Raw genomic sequence first — 15,308 nt, forward strand, 5'->3', positions numbered from 1 at the left:
AATATTGTAAGATCACGCTGGTAGCTACCGCCATACTACCTATTTCTATCACGAAGTAGTGATACGTCCAGATTAGAGTAGGTATAGGATAGCCGTAGTAAAAGGCAACTACAATTGACACACTATGTGGTGGTCCTGCCATATTGGGCACCAGTAACCATCTAATTAATATAGGTGAAGCTGTTGACTTAAATACAAAGCATCAGACTGTACCACCTTGTGTATTTTTTTTTTTAAAGATTACTTGTTGCCCGTAGGCCTTTCCAGTTTCACCAGGATAGTCTAGTCAACAAGTTCAAAAACGTGTTAAATAGACATAAAGCTCCTAAAAATATGTACGATAGCTCATTGGATGCGGAATGATGTCTACAAAAATGTTTTTTAAGGGCTTATTAGCACATAAAAAATTGCGATTGTTATAAACAAAATAAGATTTAAAAAAAAAGGAATTTGGTTTTTCCTTAATAATTTCTAAAATAATGATATTTAAGGAATTTTGAAAAAAGATCCTGAAAGAGGAGGAAATTTCCAATAAAAAAGTCCCAACTCCCGGAATTCTATCTCTATTATTTATAAAAAAAAAATAACGCTGAAAATAGCGCTCCGCGAGGTCGCTACGGCATAGGCGCGCAGTCTAAAAAGCCGGTATATCGCCTAAAAGAATTTTTTTATAGTATTAAATAACAATTTAAAAATTTGAATAATTTATGGTGTAATCTAAACACTTGAAGGAAAAAAACCTCGGTGAAAAAAAAATTTTACATCGATTTTTCAAAAATTTACACCTTTGTTAATTAACTAACTTTTTTCCAATCTCTGTTTTTATAAATTACGGTATAAAAGTTACAATAATTCATCTATAAATTTTTCCCTTCGTGGAGCTCTTATCATTTAAGTACTTAATAAAGTTAAGCAAAAAAATTTTTTTAATCTTTATTATTTTGATAATTATATTTTTTTTTAATTAACAAAAAATTTAATTTCTAAAAAATGTTATGAAAAAAATTTTTTTTTCGTAATATCTTAATATTGCTGTTTTTGCATCTACCATAGGTTTTAATTAACATTTAAAAAAATTTTTTTACGCTATTTGTTAAGAAATTGTTTATAAATAAATAGACTATTTTGGGATTTAAAAAAAAAAAAGAATTACCGTCTTATTGTATAGGTGAAATAAAGATTTAGAAAAAAAAAAATTCTTAAATAAATGTTTTAATTGTTTAAAATCGTTTTTTTCATATTTCAATTGTTTAAATAATTAGTTAAGAAATTATTTTTTTCTTAAAAATCATCATTGACTCTTTTCAGCGGATTAACAAAGAAATACATTTTTTTATAAATAATTTCATTGTTTATTAACTTAACAATTTGTTATAAAAAATTAATATTAATCGTTATATTTTTTTTCGAAAACTACAAAAAATTATAAAAACAACCATATATATAAAATATAGAAAAAAAAATTGGATTTTTTACAGCATTTTTAGATATTATATGATAATGAAATTACAGCCGTTACATAATTTGTCAAGCTATAAATTGTTATAACTTTTAAACTATAAGAGATACGGTAAAGGACACTCAGGTCATTTTTATAAAGGATTTATTTATCTTTAAAATAAATTCAAAATCGATCCTGTAACTATTGTTTATCATTTTATCAAATTGAAGATCCGGCGAGAAACTCAGCGGGCTGATGCATGGGTTAGGTTGCCGAGGTCCCTAAGCCTGCTCCTAGTGTTAGAGCTGAAGGCGTCTAATGCAAAGGTTATTGGATGTGATGGATCCGTAAGGACGTGTCTAGGGCGTCGACGGTGACTGGCTCCTGCATGATCAGGATTCGGGGAGTAGTCAGCGGCGGCAACGATGAGGCGATTATCATGACGCATAGCCTTATTGAAGTACCGTTCCGACGCTGACTTCATGTATTTCTGGACTGATTCGAGGCCCAGGTCGTCGTGTAGGTCAATGTTTCTCACGAACCACGGAGCCCCAACAGCTAACCTGCAAAAGCGGGATTTTAGGGATTGGAGGGTGTCTACGTGTGCGGGCCGCGTGAGCGAACACCACACTCGCATAAGTCATGACGGGCCTTATGCAAGTTTTGTAAAGTGTCACCTTGTTTCGATGGGACATTTTACTCCGTTTACAGATCATGGGATAGAATCTGCCGAGATTAAATGCGGCACGGTCGCGGACTGTTTTTATATGCGGGCGGAATGTCATGGATGCATCCAGGGTGACACCCAGGTACTTGACCTTCCTGACCCAGGATATAGGTTGGCCGAAGAAGGTGATAGGGGGGGGTGAAATATTATCCTCCTAATGTGGGAGGAAATAAGCGGTGAGTTTCTTTGAAATAACACTGCTGTGCTTTTCACTGGGTTCATGTCTATGCGCCATTTTCTGAACCACTATCCGAGGGTTAGCGCTGCGCTCTGGAGTTTACTCGCCATTAGGGACTTTTTTCTACTTGAGTAGTAAACGGTTGTGTCGTCAGCAAATAAGGCTAGCTGGGTCGGCGGCGACTGGGGAATATAAATAAACTAAATAGGAGCGGGGAAATAAACTACCTTGTGTAAGTGATGGCTTATACACTAGATTCCACACTGACATTGCAATGTGTTCATGAAATGGGTTGATACAATATAGTAATTTTAATGTTGAGAAAAAGTTTAAGGTTAGCAAAAATTGGGGTTTGAAAAAGCTAGTTGAACCTAATGGGGATGGGATATAATACACTGAGGTACTATTGTAAAACCAGTGGAATGTTTCAGTCCTCTTTATAGTGTACCTAGTCTGGTAACAAAGAACTGATTTAACTGACTTGCTTAATAAATTCAAAAATTTCAAGTGAGAAAAGTTATTGGAAGTAGTTGTAATTCATTATTATCTATGAAATGGGTCAGCTTTCTACAGAAAAAATATGACTTAATAAGTCCACAAATGAAAGTAAAATCAACAGCTTCTACATTTTTGATTTTATTATCTATAGAAACTAAATTACATTGTACATACATAATATATTAATTAATCCATAAGCACTCTTAATTACCAGGGTCTAACTGGACTCTGGCTCGCTTGTGTCAAAATCCATGTGTTATGTGGCTTTGGTTTCATTGACATTTGTTTGTGTCTCGGAAACTTTGAACACATAATATAAACTCTCTCATCTCGAAACACAAAATAACACGACCTGCAACGTCTCCGTACGCGACCTTTAATTTTTATACCCGAAATTTGCGTGACTAATGGGATCACAGGTTTTACGAAATTTGTAACAGAAGGCTGAGAAATCCTATTTAATATTGGTAGTACATTCCCTCCTATTATGCTATTAGCCACTTTAACTAACGAAAATAGCTTCTGCATTTTACCTGAAAATAGAATATATACGATTAAATGAATTTACTTGATATAAGCGTAATAATACGGAAAAAATAGGTTACAAAAAAGGCTCCATAACGTCTGTTCGGAAATTCCACTTTACCTGATGTAAAACTCTATTGCACTATAGACAGTATTGTTTATTCTAAATAACATTTAAAATGAAGGATTCGAAATTCGCTTTATTTGTCCCGAATTTCCCTTCATTCAATTTTCTTTTTGACACTTTTGACAGTGTTCATTTTTGTTTTTTTTTACGTATTCATCGGATAAGCAAAGGGAATACTGCCATACAAACAAATAACAAAACTCGGATCATATTCTTGGTTCTCGTCTATTGTCTGAAAAGTAAAGTGGAATAACATTAAAACAGCTCATAAATGCAGATGAAAAATCTCTTAGTTTAAATTGTTCAAAAGGTTGGAGCTTACTGAAAGTTTTATGACCTTTTTGGGAGAGTCCGCGAAGAACCGTATTCATAATTACTGATTGGTATTGTTTATTATTATTGCTATGCTCCTATTACTGTCATTTTTGTGGATTTATTCTGTTATTCTATGCTTTGAAATAATTTGCTACGGACTCCGCGCTTGCTTAATCCAGCACTGTTTACGGGGTATTAATAGCTTTACAATAGACATGGAATTGGATGGAATGGAATTTATTTTATTTCATTTTTACTACTACTATTGGTACAAAAACTTACGGCCCACCTGATGGTGTGCGGCCACTGTCTTTCGTTGATGTCAACAATACCGGCTGCCGACGAAACTTACTATAGAAGTGACGGTAGACATTCTGAAGTACAATCAAGATGGCATTTCTGGAGTGGTCCACTGAGTCTTCAATGACTTAAAAGCTAATATTAATGATTGGTCATTTATCAACCTTATATCTTAAGGAATTTCAATTACCTACTGCTTTGCAGTAGAAAATAGGTATTTATGCGGGTTCACAATTCCCTATCTATGTTCCCATTAGACAAGCAAATAAAATAAAAACTGTTGTGTTTTATCTTTTAATACGCAATGCTATTCTTTAATCGTGGAAATAATTCGTGAACACTTGTAGTTTTTAGATAAAATTGTATCTATCTGTGGGATTTCACCACTGCAATCGCATCGCTGATTACCAGTACACCTAGCATCTTATTCTTTGTCCACAGGAGAGTCGTCTGTTAGGATCAATTGTCTTTTAAAAAAGTGCAAGCTTAATGTTGGTGATATTTCAACTATTCTCTTGCTGATGCTCTTTCATCTCTCCTTTTTTATTTTCATCTTCAAAGTCGTCGTATAGCACCGGATTCGAAAAAGTACTTGACGTTGTCAACACATAAAGGGTATTTCCAATACAATAGAATGCCTTTTGGAATATCGACTGCTCCTTCAATTTTTCAACATTTTCTGGATCAACTGCTAGGCGATATCACCAATGTAGCTGTATATTTTGACGACATAGCTATAGCAGGGAAAGATCTTTCAGAACATTTACAAACTTTATCTATTGTATTCGATCGCTTACAAAACGCTGGCCTAAAAGTTAATTTAAAGAAATGTAATTTCTTACAGAATCAGATTGAATACTTAGGTCACATAATAGATAAACATGGCATCCACCCAACCAAATCTAAAATTGATGCCATAACTAAGGCCCCAGCACCTAGTAATGCAAAAGAACTACGATCATTTTTAGGACTAGTTAACTTTTACGAACGGTTTGTACCACATCTTCACGGAATTTGTTCGGATCTTCATGATCTAACTAGTAAAAAAAATAGATGGCGTTGGACTGATCATGAAAACAGAATATTTGAAGATACAAAGAAATGCATAGCTTCTTCACAACCATTAATTGCATTTGACGAGAAACGTCCCCTTTATTTAGCATGTGACGCTTCCGAAAAGGGATTGGGTGCAGTATTATTCCACAAGGACTCGAACATAGAACAGCCAATTGCTTTTGCTTCAAGGAAACTACGACCAGCGGAAATGAAATATTCCGTTATTGATCGTGAAGCTTTAGCAATAGTATTTGGTATAAAAAAATTTGATCAGTACTTGAGAGGAACGAAATTTAATCTAGTTACGGACCATAAGCCTCTTATACATATTATGGGTGCACGCCGCAACCTTCCTAAACTAGCCAATAACCGATTGGTAAGATGGGCCCTAGTAGTGGGAAGTTATCAATATGACATTTACTACAGGAAAGGTGAAAATAACACATTAGCTGATTGCCTTTCCAGATTACCAAACCCTGAAACTGAACCCTCCGAGACAGAAGGGCTTGTACATAAAATAGATCTACGTCTTTTGAGCACTCGAATGACTGACCTTAACCTATCAGAACAGTTACTTATGAAAACAACTGCAAAGGATCATATACTCACAAAAGTTTGTCAAAATTTAAAAACCGGCTGGAGAGAATCAGAATACAATCCAGAAATGAAACCATTCTACAGAAACCGGACTGAATTATCTGTTGAGAATAAGATACTTATGAGGCAAGGACGCATCGTTATACCTACAGCACTCCGAAAAGCCATTCTTACATACCTTCATCGAGGACACCCTGGCATTTCTGCTATGAAAGCACTTTCACGTTACTATGTTTGGTGGCCTAACCTTGACGAAGACATAGAATTATTTGTCAAGAAATGTACCAGATGCCAACAGAACCGCCCTTGTAATCCTGAACTTCCTGTATTTTCCTGGTCCATACCAGAAGAAGTATGGGAGAGAATCCATATCGACTTTGCTGGACCGTTCGAAGGATCGTATTGGTTGGTATTGTGCGACGCTCTCTCCAAATGGGTGGAAATACGACCGATGAAACACATCAACACCAGATCACTTTGTCTTACATTAGATAACATATTTTGTACATTTGGCTTACCAAAAATGATTATATCCGATAATGGACCTCAATTTACATCTTATGAATTTAAAGAATATTGCACAAAACAGTCTATTTTACATGTCACATCATCTCCATATCATCCTCGGACAAATGGGCTGGCAGAACGTTTAGTCAGAACATTCAAAAATAGAATGGCATCGGTAGACAACACAAATCTCGAGCGCCGACTATTAGAATTTCTGTTTACATACAGAAACACTCCGCATTCGTCCACTGGTAAATCTCCAGCTGAGATGATGTTTGGAAGACAATTGAATTGCATACTTTCCAACATTCGGCCAGACAAAAGAAGGTTAATGCAGTATTTACAAGTAAAAGAAAATATTCGTACCACATCACCGAGTTACCGACCTAGTGACCAAGTATATATTAAAACACGCAATGATAAAACATGGGAACCAGCGGTAATTACATCCCGAAAACATAAATATTCATATATTGTTTCAACACCAGGAGGACTAGAAAAACGAAGACACGCTGATCACATCAGGCCACGCGAGTCTTCCACCTCAGAAACCCCGAGGAATGAAAGGTGTTTTGTGCAATATTCTTTAAATTCATAAGATGTAAATTGAGGTCCATTATCGGATATAATCATTTTTGGTAAGCCAAATGTACAAAATATGTTATCTAATGTAAGACAAAGTGATCTGGTGTTGATGTGTTTCATCGGTCGTATTTCCACCCATTTGGAGAGAGCGTCGCACAATACCAACCAATACGATCCTTCGAACGGTCCAGCAAAGTCGATATGGATTCTCTCCCATACTTCTTCTGGTATGGACCAGGAAAATACAGGAAGTTCAGGATTACAAGGGCGGTTCTGTTGGCATCTGGTACATTTCTTGACAAATAATTCTATGTCTTCGTCAAGGTTAGGCCACCAAACATAGTAACGTGAAAGTGCTTTCATAGCAGAAATGCCAGGGTGTCCTCGATGAAGGTATGTAAGAATGGCTTTTCGGAGTGCTGTAGGTATAACGATGCGTCCTTGCCTCATAAGTATCTTATTCTCAACAGATAATTCAGTCCGGTTTCTGTAGAATGGTTTCATTTCTGGATTGTATTCTGATTCTCTCCAGCCGGTTTTTAAATTTTGACAAACTTTTGTGAGTATATGATCCTTTGCAGTTGTTTTCATAAGTAACTGTTCTGATAGGTTAAGGTCAGTCATTCGAGTGCTCAAAAGACGTAGATCTATTTTATGTACAAGCCCTTCTGTCTCGGAGGGTTCAGTTTCAGGGTTTGGTAATCTGGAAAGGCAATCAGCTAATGTGTTATTTTCACCTTTCCTGTAGTAAATGTCATATTGATAACTTCCCACTACTAGGGCCCATCTTACCAATCGGTTATTGGCTAGTTTAGGAAGGTTGCGGCGTGCACCCATAATATGTATAAGAGGCTTATGGTCCGTAACTAGATTAAATTTCGTTCCTCTCAAGTACTGATCAAATTTTTTTATACCAAATACTATTGCTAAAGCTTCACGATCAATAACGGAATATTTCATTTCCGCTGGTCGTAGTTTCCTTGAAGCAAAAGCAATTGGCTGTTCTATGTTCGAGTCCTTGTGGAATAATACTGCACCCAATCCCTTTTCGGAAGCGTCACATGCTAAATAAAGGGGACGTTTCTCGTCAAATGCAATTAATGGTTGTGAAGAAGCTATGCATTTCTTTGTATCTTCAAATATTCTGTTTTCATGATCAGTCCAACGCCATCTATTTTTTTTACTAGTTAGATCATGAAGATCCGAACAAATTCCGTGAAGATGTGGTACAAACCGTTCGTAAAAGTTAACTAGTCCTAAAAATGATCGTAGTTCTTTTGCATTACTAGGTGCTGGGGCCTTAGTTATGACATCAATTTTAGATTTGGTTGGGTGGATGCCATGTTTATCTATTATGTGACCTAAGTATTCAATCTGATTCTGTAAGAAATTACATTTCTTTAAATTAACTTTTAGGCCAGCGTTTTGTAAGCGATCGAATACAATAGATAAAGTTTGTAAATGTTCTGAAAGATCTTTCCCTGCTATAGCTATGTCGTCAAAATATACAGCTACATTGGTGATATCGCCTAGCAGTTGATCCAGAAAATGTTGAAAAATTGAAGGAGCAGTCGATATTCCAAAAGGCATTCTATTGTATTGGAAATACCCTTTATGTGTTGACAACGTCAAGTACTTTTTCGAATCCGGTGCTATTTCAAATTGTAAATATGCGTCTTTAAGGTCTATTTTTGAAAATAATTTACCGTTTGCGAGATTTTGGCGTAGTTGATCGAAAATTGGAACTGGGTGTAGATGTTTAATAAGTACTGGATTAAGTGTAGTTCTGTAGTCTCCACATATCCTAACTTCCCCTGTAGATTTCAGAATGTTAACTGTGGGTGTAGCCCATTCAATAGGTGTAATATTAGGATCTACTTTTTCCACTATCCCTTCTGAGATCAGACGATCTATCTCCCTTTCTATATTCTTTTTCATGCTGAATTTTATAGGCCGTGCAGGAAGGTGGATCGGTTCAGCTTCTGGTTTGACATGTATGTTTACGTAATAATTGTTAACTTTTCCTAGTTTTCCATCAAAGAGTTGTGAATGTTTATCCAGTATTTGTTTGAGAGTAATCGGTGTTGATGTTTTGATGGAGTATACTGGTTTTGGAAATTCCATTTCAAAAACTTCACTCCAATGTAAACCAAATAACATTGGTTTGGCATTTTTCATTACGACCACAGGTAGAAGTTTTTGCAGTCCGTCGACTTCGACTGTCACTTTTGTAATTCCCTTTGTTTTTAAGTTTGTGTTGCCGTAGGCCTTGAGTTTCGGGGCTGGTTGTAAAGGTGGTGATCTTAATTTTTTCCACAATGTCGTGTTTATTATTGAATACGCAGAGCCGGGGTCCCAATCCATAGTGCAAGGTATGTCATTGATCCGTACATCGATTTGTTTGCATTCTCTCTTACGTGTACCCAAGACGCTGCAGATAACTTCATCATCGCTTTCTTCCTTGTTATTACTGATAGATGATGATGATGATGTTGAGGACTTATGAGGTCTTGTTATTTTTTTAATTGATTTTCGGCTCCCTTCTGAATAGCTGATGTATGCCCGTCCAGACTTAATGCAACAACTCTCAAAGTGTGCTTTGGTGTTACATTCTTTACAAATATGGTCCTTGGCTGAACACTGTGATAGGCTGTGCCGTTCTTTCTTTCCACAGCGTAAACAATGCATTGGATTTAATTTTCGTGTTGTATTTTGATGTAATGGTACGGTTTTGGTTTTGCTCCTATTTATTTTTTTAGTATTTGTTCGTGGTGTGTCTTGTTCTGCCTGTTCTCTTGATTGAGAGATTGTAAAAATTTGTTGGAAGGTTACTTCTCGTGGTATTCCGTCTACCATTTGAACTAAATCAGGCCATTTTTGTTTCAAGTCGGTTTCTAAATCTGGATGATTCAATCCAGTGGCAAAGCGGTCACGTAATTGTCGTTCCAGGAAGTCATTAGTGTAGCCACAATCCCTACTAAGACCTTTTAATCTGTTTGCATAGTGTTCCATCGTTTCATTTTGTTCTCTAGTGCAATTCCAAAATTCTGTTAAGGCTCTATACCTCGTCGTTTTTATGCGATAGAGGTCTAATAATTTGTTACAAATTTCGCTGTATGTAGCTATATCGAAATCAGGCGTTAAAGCTACTTTTAATTCGTGGAATATCTCTGGTGTTAGTAAATTCAGAAGCAAATCTTTCTGTAAGTCGCTGTTATCGATATCAATAATTTTGCATTTGTTTTCGAAAAAATCAATGTAATCGTCAATTCTGAATGTATCTGGATTGTATTTATCCATATTGAAATGTTTGATTATACTTATCTTGTTATCCGTATCATGTTTTGTAAAAGAGTCGTACGTCACGCTCTTGGCTGTTGTATTGCAAACTGTTGGTACCAACAATTTCAAGATTTGTAAAATCTGTTCTTGCTGATTTTGTTGTGCATGTAAAAATAATGCGAACTGTTCATCGTTCATCTTAATTTCTTTTAACTCGTCGCCAATATAATAAAACAATGTTTTCAAGACATAGCATAAAATATAATAAAGATAGGTAGCAAAAATGACAATGTGTTTGAAGTATTTCAAATAATGGAATATGGAAAAGAAGGTTACAACAGGTTTGAATGGTAGGGCAGCCGTTGTAACTATACTTGAGACCTTAGAACTTATATCTGAAGGTGGGTGGCGCATTTACGTTGTAGATTTCAATGGGCTCCAGTAACCACTTAACACCAGGTGGGCTGTGAGCTCGTCCACCCACATAAGCAATAAAAAAATCTTTTGTTTTTCCATTTTATCTATTTCTTAATAATAGGAATAGGGAAAAATATTCTATCATTTAATTTAACTCCTTTCTCCAATTCGAAACAGTTTTCAAATGGAGATAACAAACACCATTAGTAAAATTTGCCTCGCCCAACAGTGTATGAGTTTTCCTTTGCTGTCAAACTATCTTTGGTCTAACTTTAATAGCAGGAGGAGGAATAACTCTAAAAATTTACATCGGTGTCACCAATAAAGTTCCTTCATCTAGTCTTTTTAATGAAACTTCGTTATTTATTTAATATTTTTATTAATGTCTGAATACAGCCTTTACAGATTTTTTCTTATCTCCTTCTTCTGTGACTGTCATCTTTTATTCTTCCTTTTCTCTTGCCTTAATTACTTTTTTCCGGCTTCCTCCAAATAGGTCGAAGTCGTTCTACCTAGACGTGGTGGTGGACTTTGTAGTCGCCTCTGCTCTAACAAAGATCCTATTGATTGTGTAGTACCGATCTATATCTATAGATAGCAGTGAGAGGTCTCTAATATGGGACGCCGCTGTGTATCTTGGCTGCATAGTAGTTGCATTGGTGCGGAGTGTTACTTTCAAATGAATGCATGTTGAATAAAACTCTCTCATTAACAAACACAAAATCAATCAAAAAAAGTTCGTAATTTCAACTCGTTTTGGGAATAAAATTATTTTATTCAATTTAAACGAAAACTATCTGAATTGGCGATAATCTAATTAAGATTGTATGTCATACAAAGTCATACATTGTCAAAGTATTCTATGACTTTTTGAGAATCTTAATAATTTTTGTGGAATAATTATAATAAAATAACATTTATGTATGTATTCCATACTCTTACTATCTGAACACCGATAGTGTTATCTTTTTGTCATTTGAACTATTGACCTATTTACATCTAAAGAATAAAAATGAGCTCAGAAGATTCTGCACTGGCGTCCGAAGACAAAGTTTCGCCCAAAATGAGTTCAGCAAAAAATTCGAATAACAATAAAGTAACAAAAACAATAATAACATCTCCGGAAATATATCAACCAGTAGGTCCGTACAGGTTAGTTTACTAAAAATATTATTGATTTGTGTGAACTTCAGCCAAAGATTACATTTGTTACCTATTGAGTCTCCGGATCTTCTCAGTGGGTCGCGATTCCGTTCCGGTGGTAAGTAGATACCGAGAAGCACGGCTCTTGCTTAGGTTAGTGTTAGCAAATTCTCTCAGTCGAGTCCGTTAGTTCATGTACCCGTTCTAATGAATAGGCAGGAAAAAAACAATGTCTCTATTCATCTTGCTAGGGTAGATGGGGATTCCAACATTATTGTTGCGGAGAAAGCCACCAAACACCAGGAGAAAGGTCAAAATCTCAATTACTTACATTCATCGGAATAACGTCAAATAAGAAATTTACTTTGTAGCAAAAACAGTGTTTTGTGTAAATAATAGTTAAGGTTGCATAAGCTAATGCGTGCTCTCAACATATTTTACAGCTACCTAGTTGTGATAGGAGTTAGGGAATCCTCTAATGAAAATTAATTAAGTTAAAAAATAAGATACTACTGCAAAACGGAAGGAAAACCGAAAACCTTTACAGCTTCGCCAGGACAGGTGAGCGCGGTTCGGCCAGGAGGGAGTTTAAAGAAGCTTGCGTCGCGTCGCGTTCATACTTTTATTTGTAATGTTGCATGAATATAGTTTTGGGTGGATAACTTGAATAGCTGGATTATCACTGACTGGTATCACTCACAGCTGGGACTTTGAAGTGGTTTGTGGGAGTTGAACTTTCTAAATAACTCATGCGTTGCCTTTTTACTTGACCGTCGAATCCCCATTTCAAGATTTTAAAGAGCAAAGGGCTTGTAGCGCTTTCTCGCGCAGTTTTAGGTCGCCATTAACAATCTCATTTAGATATGTACTTAAAAACCTATTTACTGCGTTTTTATTTTGTTCATATTTTTTGTCTTCCTATGCTGATAGTCTTGAGAGGCTATTTTAGCTTCACTTTGACGCGCACGTGAGCTCACGGGGCTCAAACCGGAAGTGTTGCTAACACTGGACCTAGAAGGAGCAGTGCTTTAGGGAATCTACCACCGGATTGGAAACGCGACCCACTGAGAAGATCCGGCGAGAAACTCGGTGGGCTGTGTCTATTGGTATTGATTTACTCGTCGAGCCCTTCGTCGCAAGCGACGGGTTCGGCGAGGACGGTGATCGGTGCTTGAGGTAGCTACCTAAAAGCACCGTTAATGGATCGGGAGGATCCGTAATGACGTGTTTATACAATAGGTAATACACAAAGTTCCTCATTTTGAATTTCAACCTCCGAGAAATCGGGAAGTACCTACATTAATAATGTTAATCAAAACTTATTGTGTTATGTTTTCTACGCCAATAATTTTAAAAATGATACCTAAACTTGGATTATGGGTTAAAGGATGTTGTATTGTATCGTCTATTTAATTTTAGTCAAGCAATTTTAGCGGACAAGACCTTATACATTTCTGGAATTCTCGGATTGGATCGAGATGCACAGATGGTCTGCGGTGGTGCTGAAGCGCAGACCCGTCAGGCTCTGGACAATCTGCGACATGTACTTGAAGCTGGTGGCGCTTCGTTGGAGTCGGTCGTGAAAACTACTGTTTTGTTGGCTAGCATGGACGACTTCCAAACTTTCAACAAAGTCTATGCAGAATGTTAGTACATACTTACATATGTAATTTGCAAACTCCTGAAAAACCGTTTAACATGAATCACCTACTTAATTTACATATACTCATTAGAGTGATGACGATTGTACCAACTTAGGTATATTAGAAATAGCAAGTTTGTTTAGTGTTGCTCAAATGGCACTTATGAAAAAAAAAACTGGGAATCCCAATGGAAAATAATTTTTATACGCTACCAAATAGACTTTAAGTTCGTTCGTCGTCATAAACATAATAAAACAACCGCAAAATATTTGTGGCAGTAGGATTTTTTTTTAAAAGAAAATTCTGTAATTTTAGTTTGGTCTTGATTTCACTGAAATTATGCAATTTGAGATCTAAACTGGGAAAAAGAGATTTTATAAACAGATAAAATCAAAAGGTTCTATTCTCATCAACTGATAAAATTGATCGAAAAGTACATTAGAGAGGGTTCACGATTTTTTTTATCACGGTATCTAATAAATGTAAGAAATAATAATAATCAATCATGAATCAACATAAAATATATCAAATATATGTAACATCAAATAGTAATAAACAGAATCTATTCTGATTCTGTTCAATACTATTAATTATTATTAGCTTCTTTTAATTCTTGATATATACTTAAGTAATTATCTTAGTTTCTGAAACTAGTAAAGCAGCGAACAAAATCAACACATTTTTGAAAAAAATTTTGGTCATACCGCAATTATGACAATAAAAAATTATGTATGGTTAAAATTGTGGCGTATAATAAACTTTATCTCAATTCAGACAGACGCTTGGAGAAAAGGATTGTTTCAACCTGGCAAAACGAACCGAAAGCTAACGAACATATCTGTGAAACCGGATGCCAAATAAAACAGTTAATTTCCTTCACAGATTTTCCTAAAGCTTGCCCTGCTCGAATGACATACGAAGTCAGTCGACTACCGTTGGGTGCAGCTGTAGAGATCGAGGCCATCGCTCTTTGCGGAGACTTGGTCATAGCAGAGGCCGGCCCATGCCCTTGTGCACGCTAATAATGTTACCTCTTTTGTCCGAATTAAATTTCATAAGTTATTTAAAAATGACAACATTTAATAAAGGTAACTAACTACTTATTTCCATAATTTTACCATAAATTCAATATCATCAAATTATATTTAATGCAAAACTGACTGACTTAGGTACATATGTTTCCAAATATGACAAATACATTTTTAATTAAAATAATCCTAATAATTTCGTGTTTTTATTGTACTATAATTAATATAAGTATAAGTATGTACATCGATGTACTCGATATAATTTCTAACCAAAAAATGTATTCCAACTACAGGTACCCCACAAATCTGAAAAAGGGCGGTAATAGCATCGTGTAATAAAAATAAAATCCTTAAAAAATATAATAAATTTGCAATACTGGTTGATTGTGGTGCGCGGTCTAAGCCCACACGAGTAGTTACAAAAATTCTGATTGTTTCTGCCGCGAAGAAGGCTTGTCTCAGGTTTGAAGGGCGCGATATAATTGTTATAAAATACAATTAAGACTAATTCAACTCATGTCTGGCTGGGTGACTACATTTAGATTGTGATGTTTATGGATTTCACTAATACTTAAAATCCGAAAAAGTATTTCATCCATTAGAAAAAAATATAGACGATGAACGGTCTGCTTTTGGTCCCAGCTTGGCTTCAACGCTTAGAGGCGGTGAGATAGTAGAGAAAGTAGAGCTTTTCCTCACCTCAAAATTTAAATTCCGAATCGTCACGATCGCGCATATTGTACGACGTCGGGTCCCGACAAGTAAGGCTCTACATTAGTGATTAGAATACGGCACAGGCCTGCCCATGCTAAGTAGTATGCGCTCCGAGATTTTGTGCATAGGTACCAATATGGATGCTCTAGAGCCCGGTAAGCACTTGCGTCAACCGGATGGAGAGGCATCCTCCATCATTGTACTATCCTACTGTCAAGAACGCTT

The 15,308-nt window shown here is 35.9% G+C and overlaps 2 protein-coding genes across 2 annotated transcripts; one reads left to right on the forward strand and one right to left on the reverse strand.

Moving 5' to 3' along the window:
- Positions 1-2,966: 2,966 nt before the first annotated feature.
- LOC114242920 (mitochondrial ribosomal protein L36) lies at positions 2,967-3,628 on the reverse strand. The gene is made up of 2 exons (XM_028174240.2): positions 3,491-3,628; positions 2,967-3,377 (listed from the first exon to the last, which is right to left on the reverse strand). The coding sequence occupies exon 2, from the start codon at positions 3,370-3,372 to the stop codon at positions 3,052-3,054; it is 321 nt and encodes a 106-aa protein (XP_028030041.2). The 5' UTR covers positions 3,373-3,377; positions 3,491-3,628; the 3' UTR covers positions 2,967-3,051.
- Positions 3,629-11,547: 7,919 nt separating this feature from the next.
- On the forward strand, positions 11,548-14,565 carry UK114 (reactive intermediate imine deaminase A homolog UK114). The gene is made up of 3 exons (XM_028174192.2): positions 11,548-11,707; positions 13,118-13,344; positions 14,224-14,565. The coding sequence occupies exons 1-3, from the start codon at positions 11,568-11,570 to the stop codon at positions 14,361-14,363; spliced, it is 507 nt and encodes a 168-aa protein (XP_028029993.1). The 5' UTR covers positions 11,548-11,567; the 3' UTR covers positions 14,364-14,565.
- The last annotated feature ends 743 nt before the right edge of the window (positions 14,566-15,308 follow it).

The sequence above is a fragment of the Bombyx mandarina genome, chromosome 11, assembly GCF_030267445.1.
Source record: "Bombyx mandarina strain Sakado chromosome 11, ASM3026744v2".
NCBI lineage: Eukaryota > Metazoa > Arthropoda > Insecta > Lepidoptera > Bombycidae > Bombyx > Bombyx mandarina.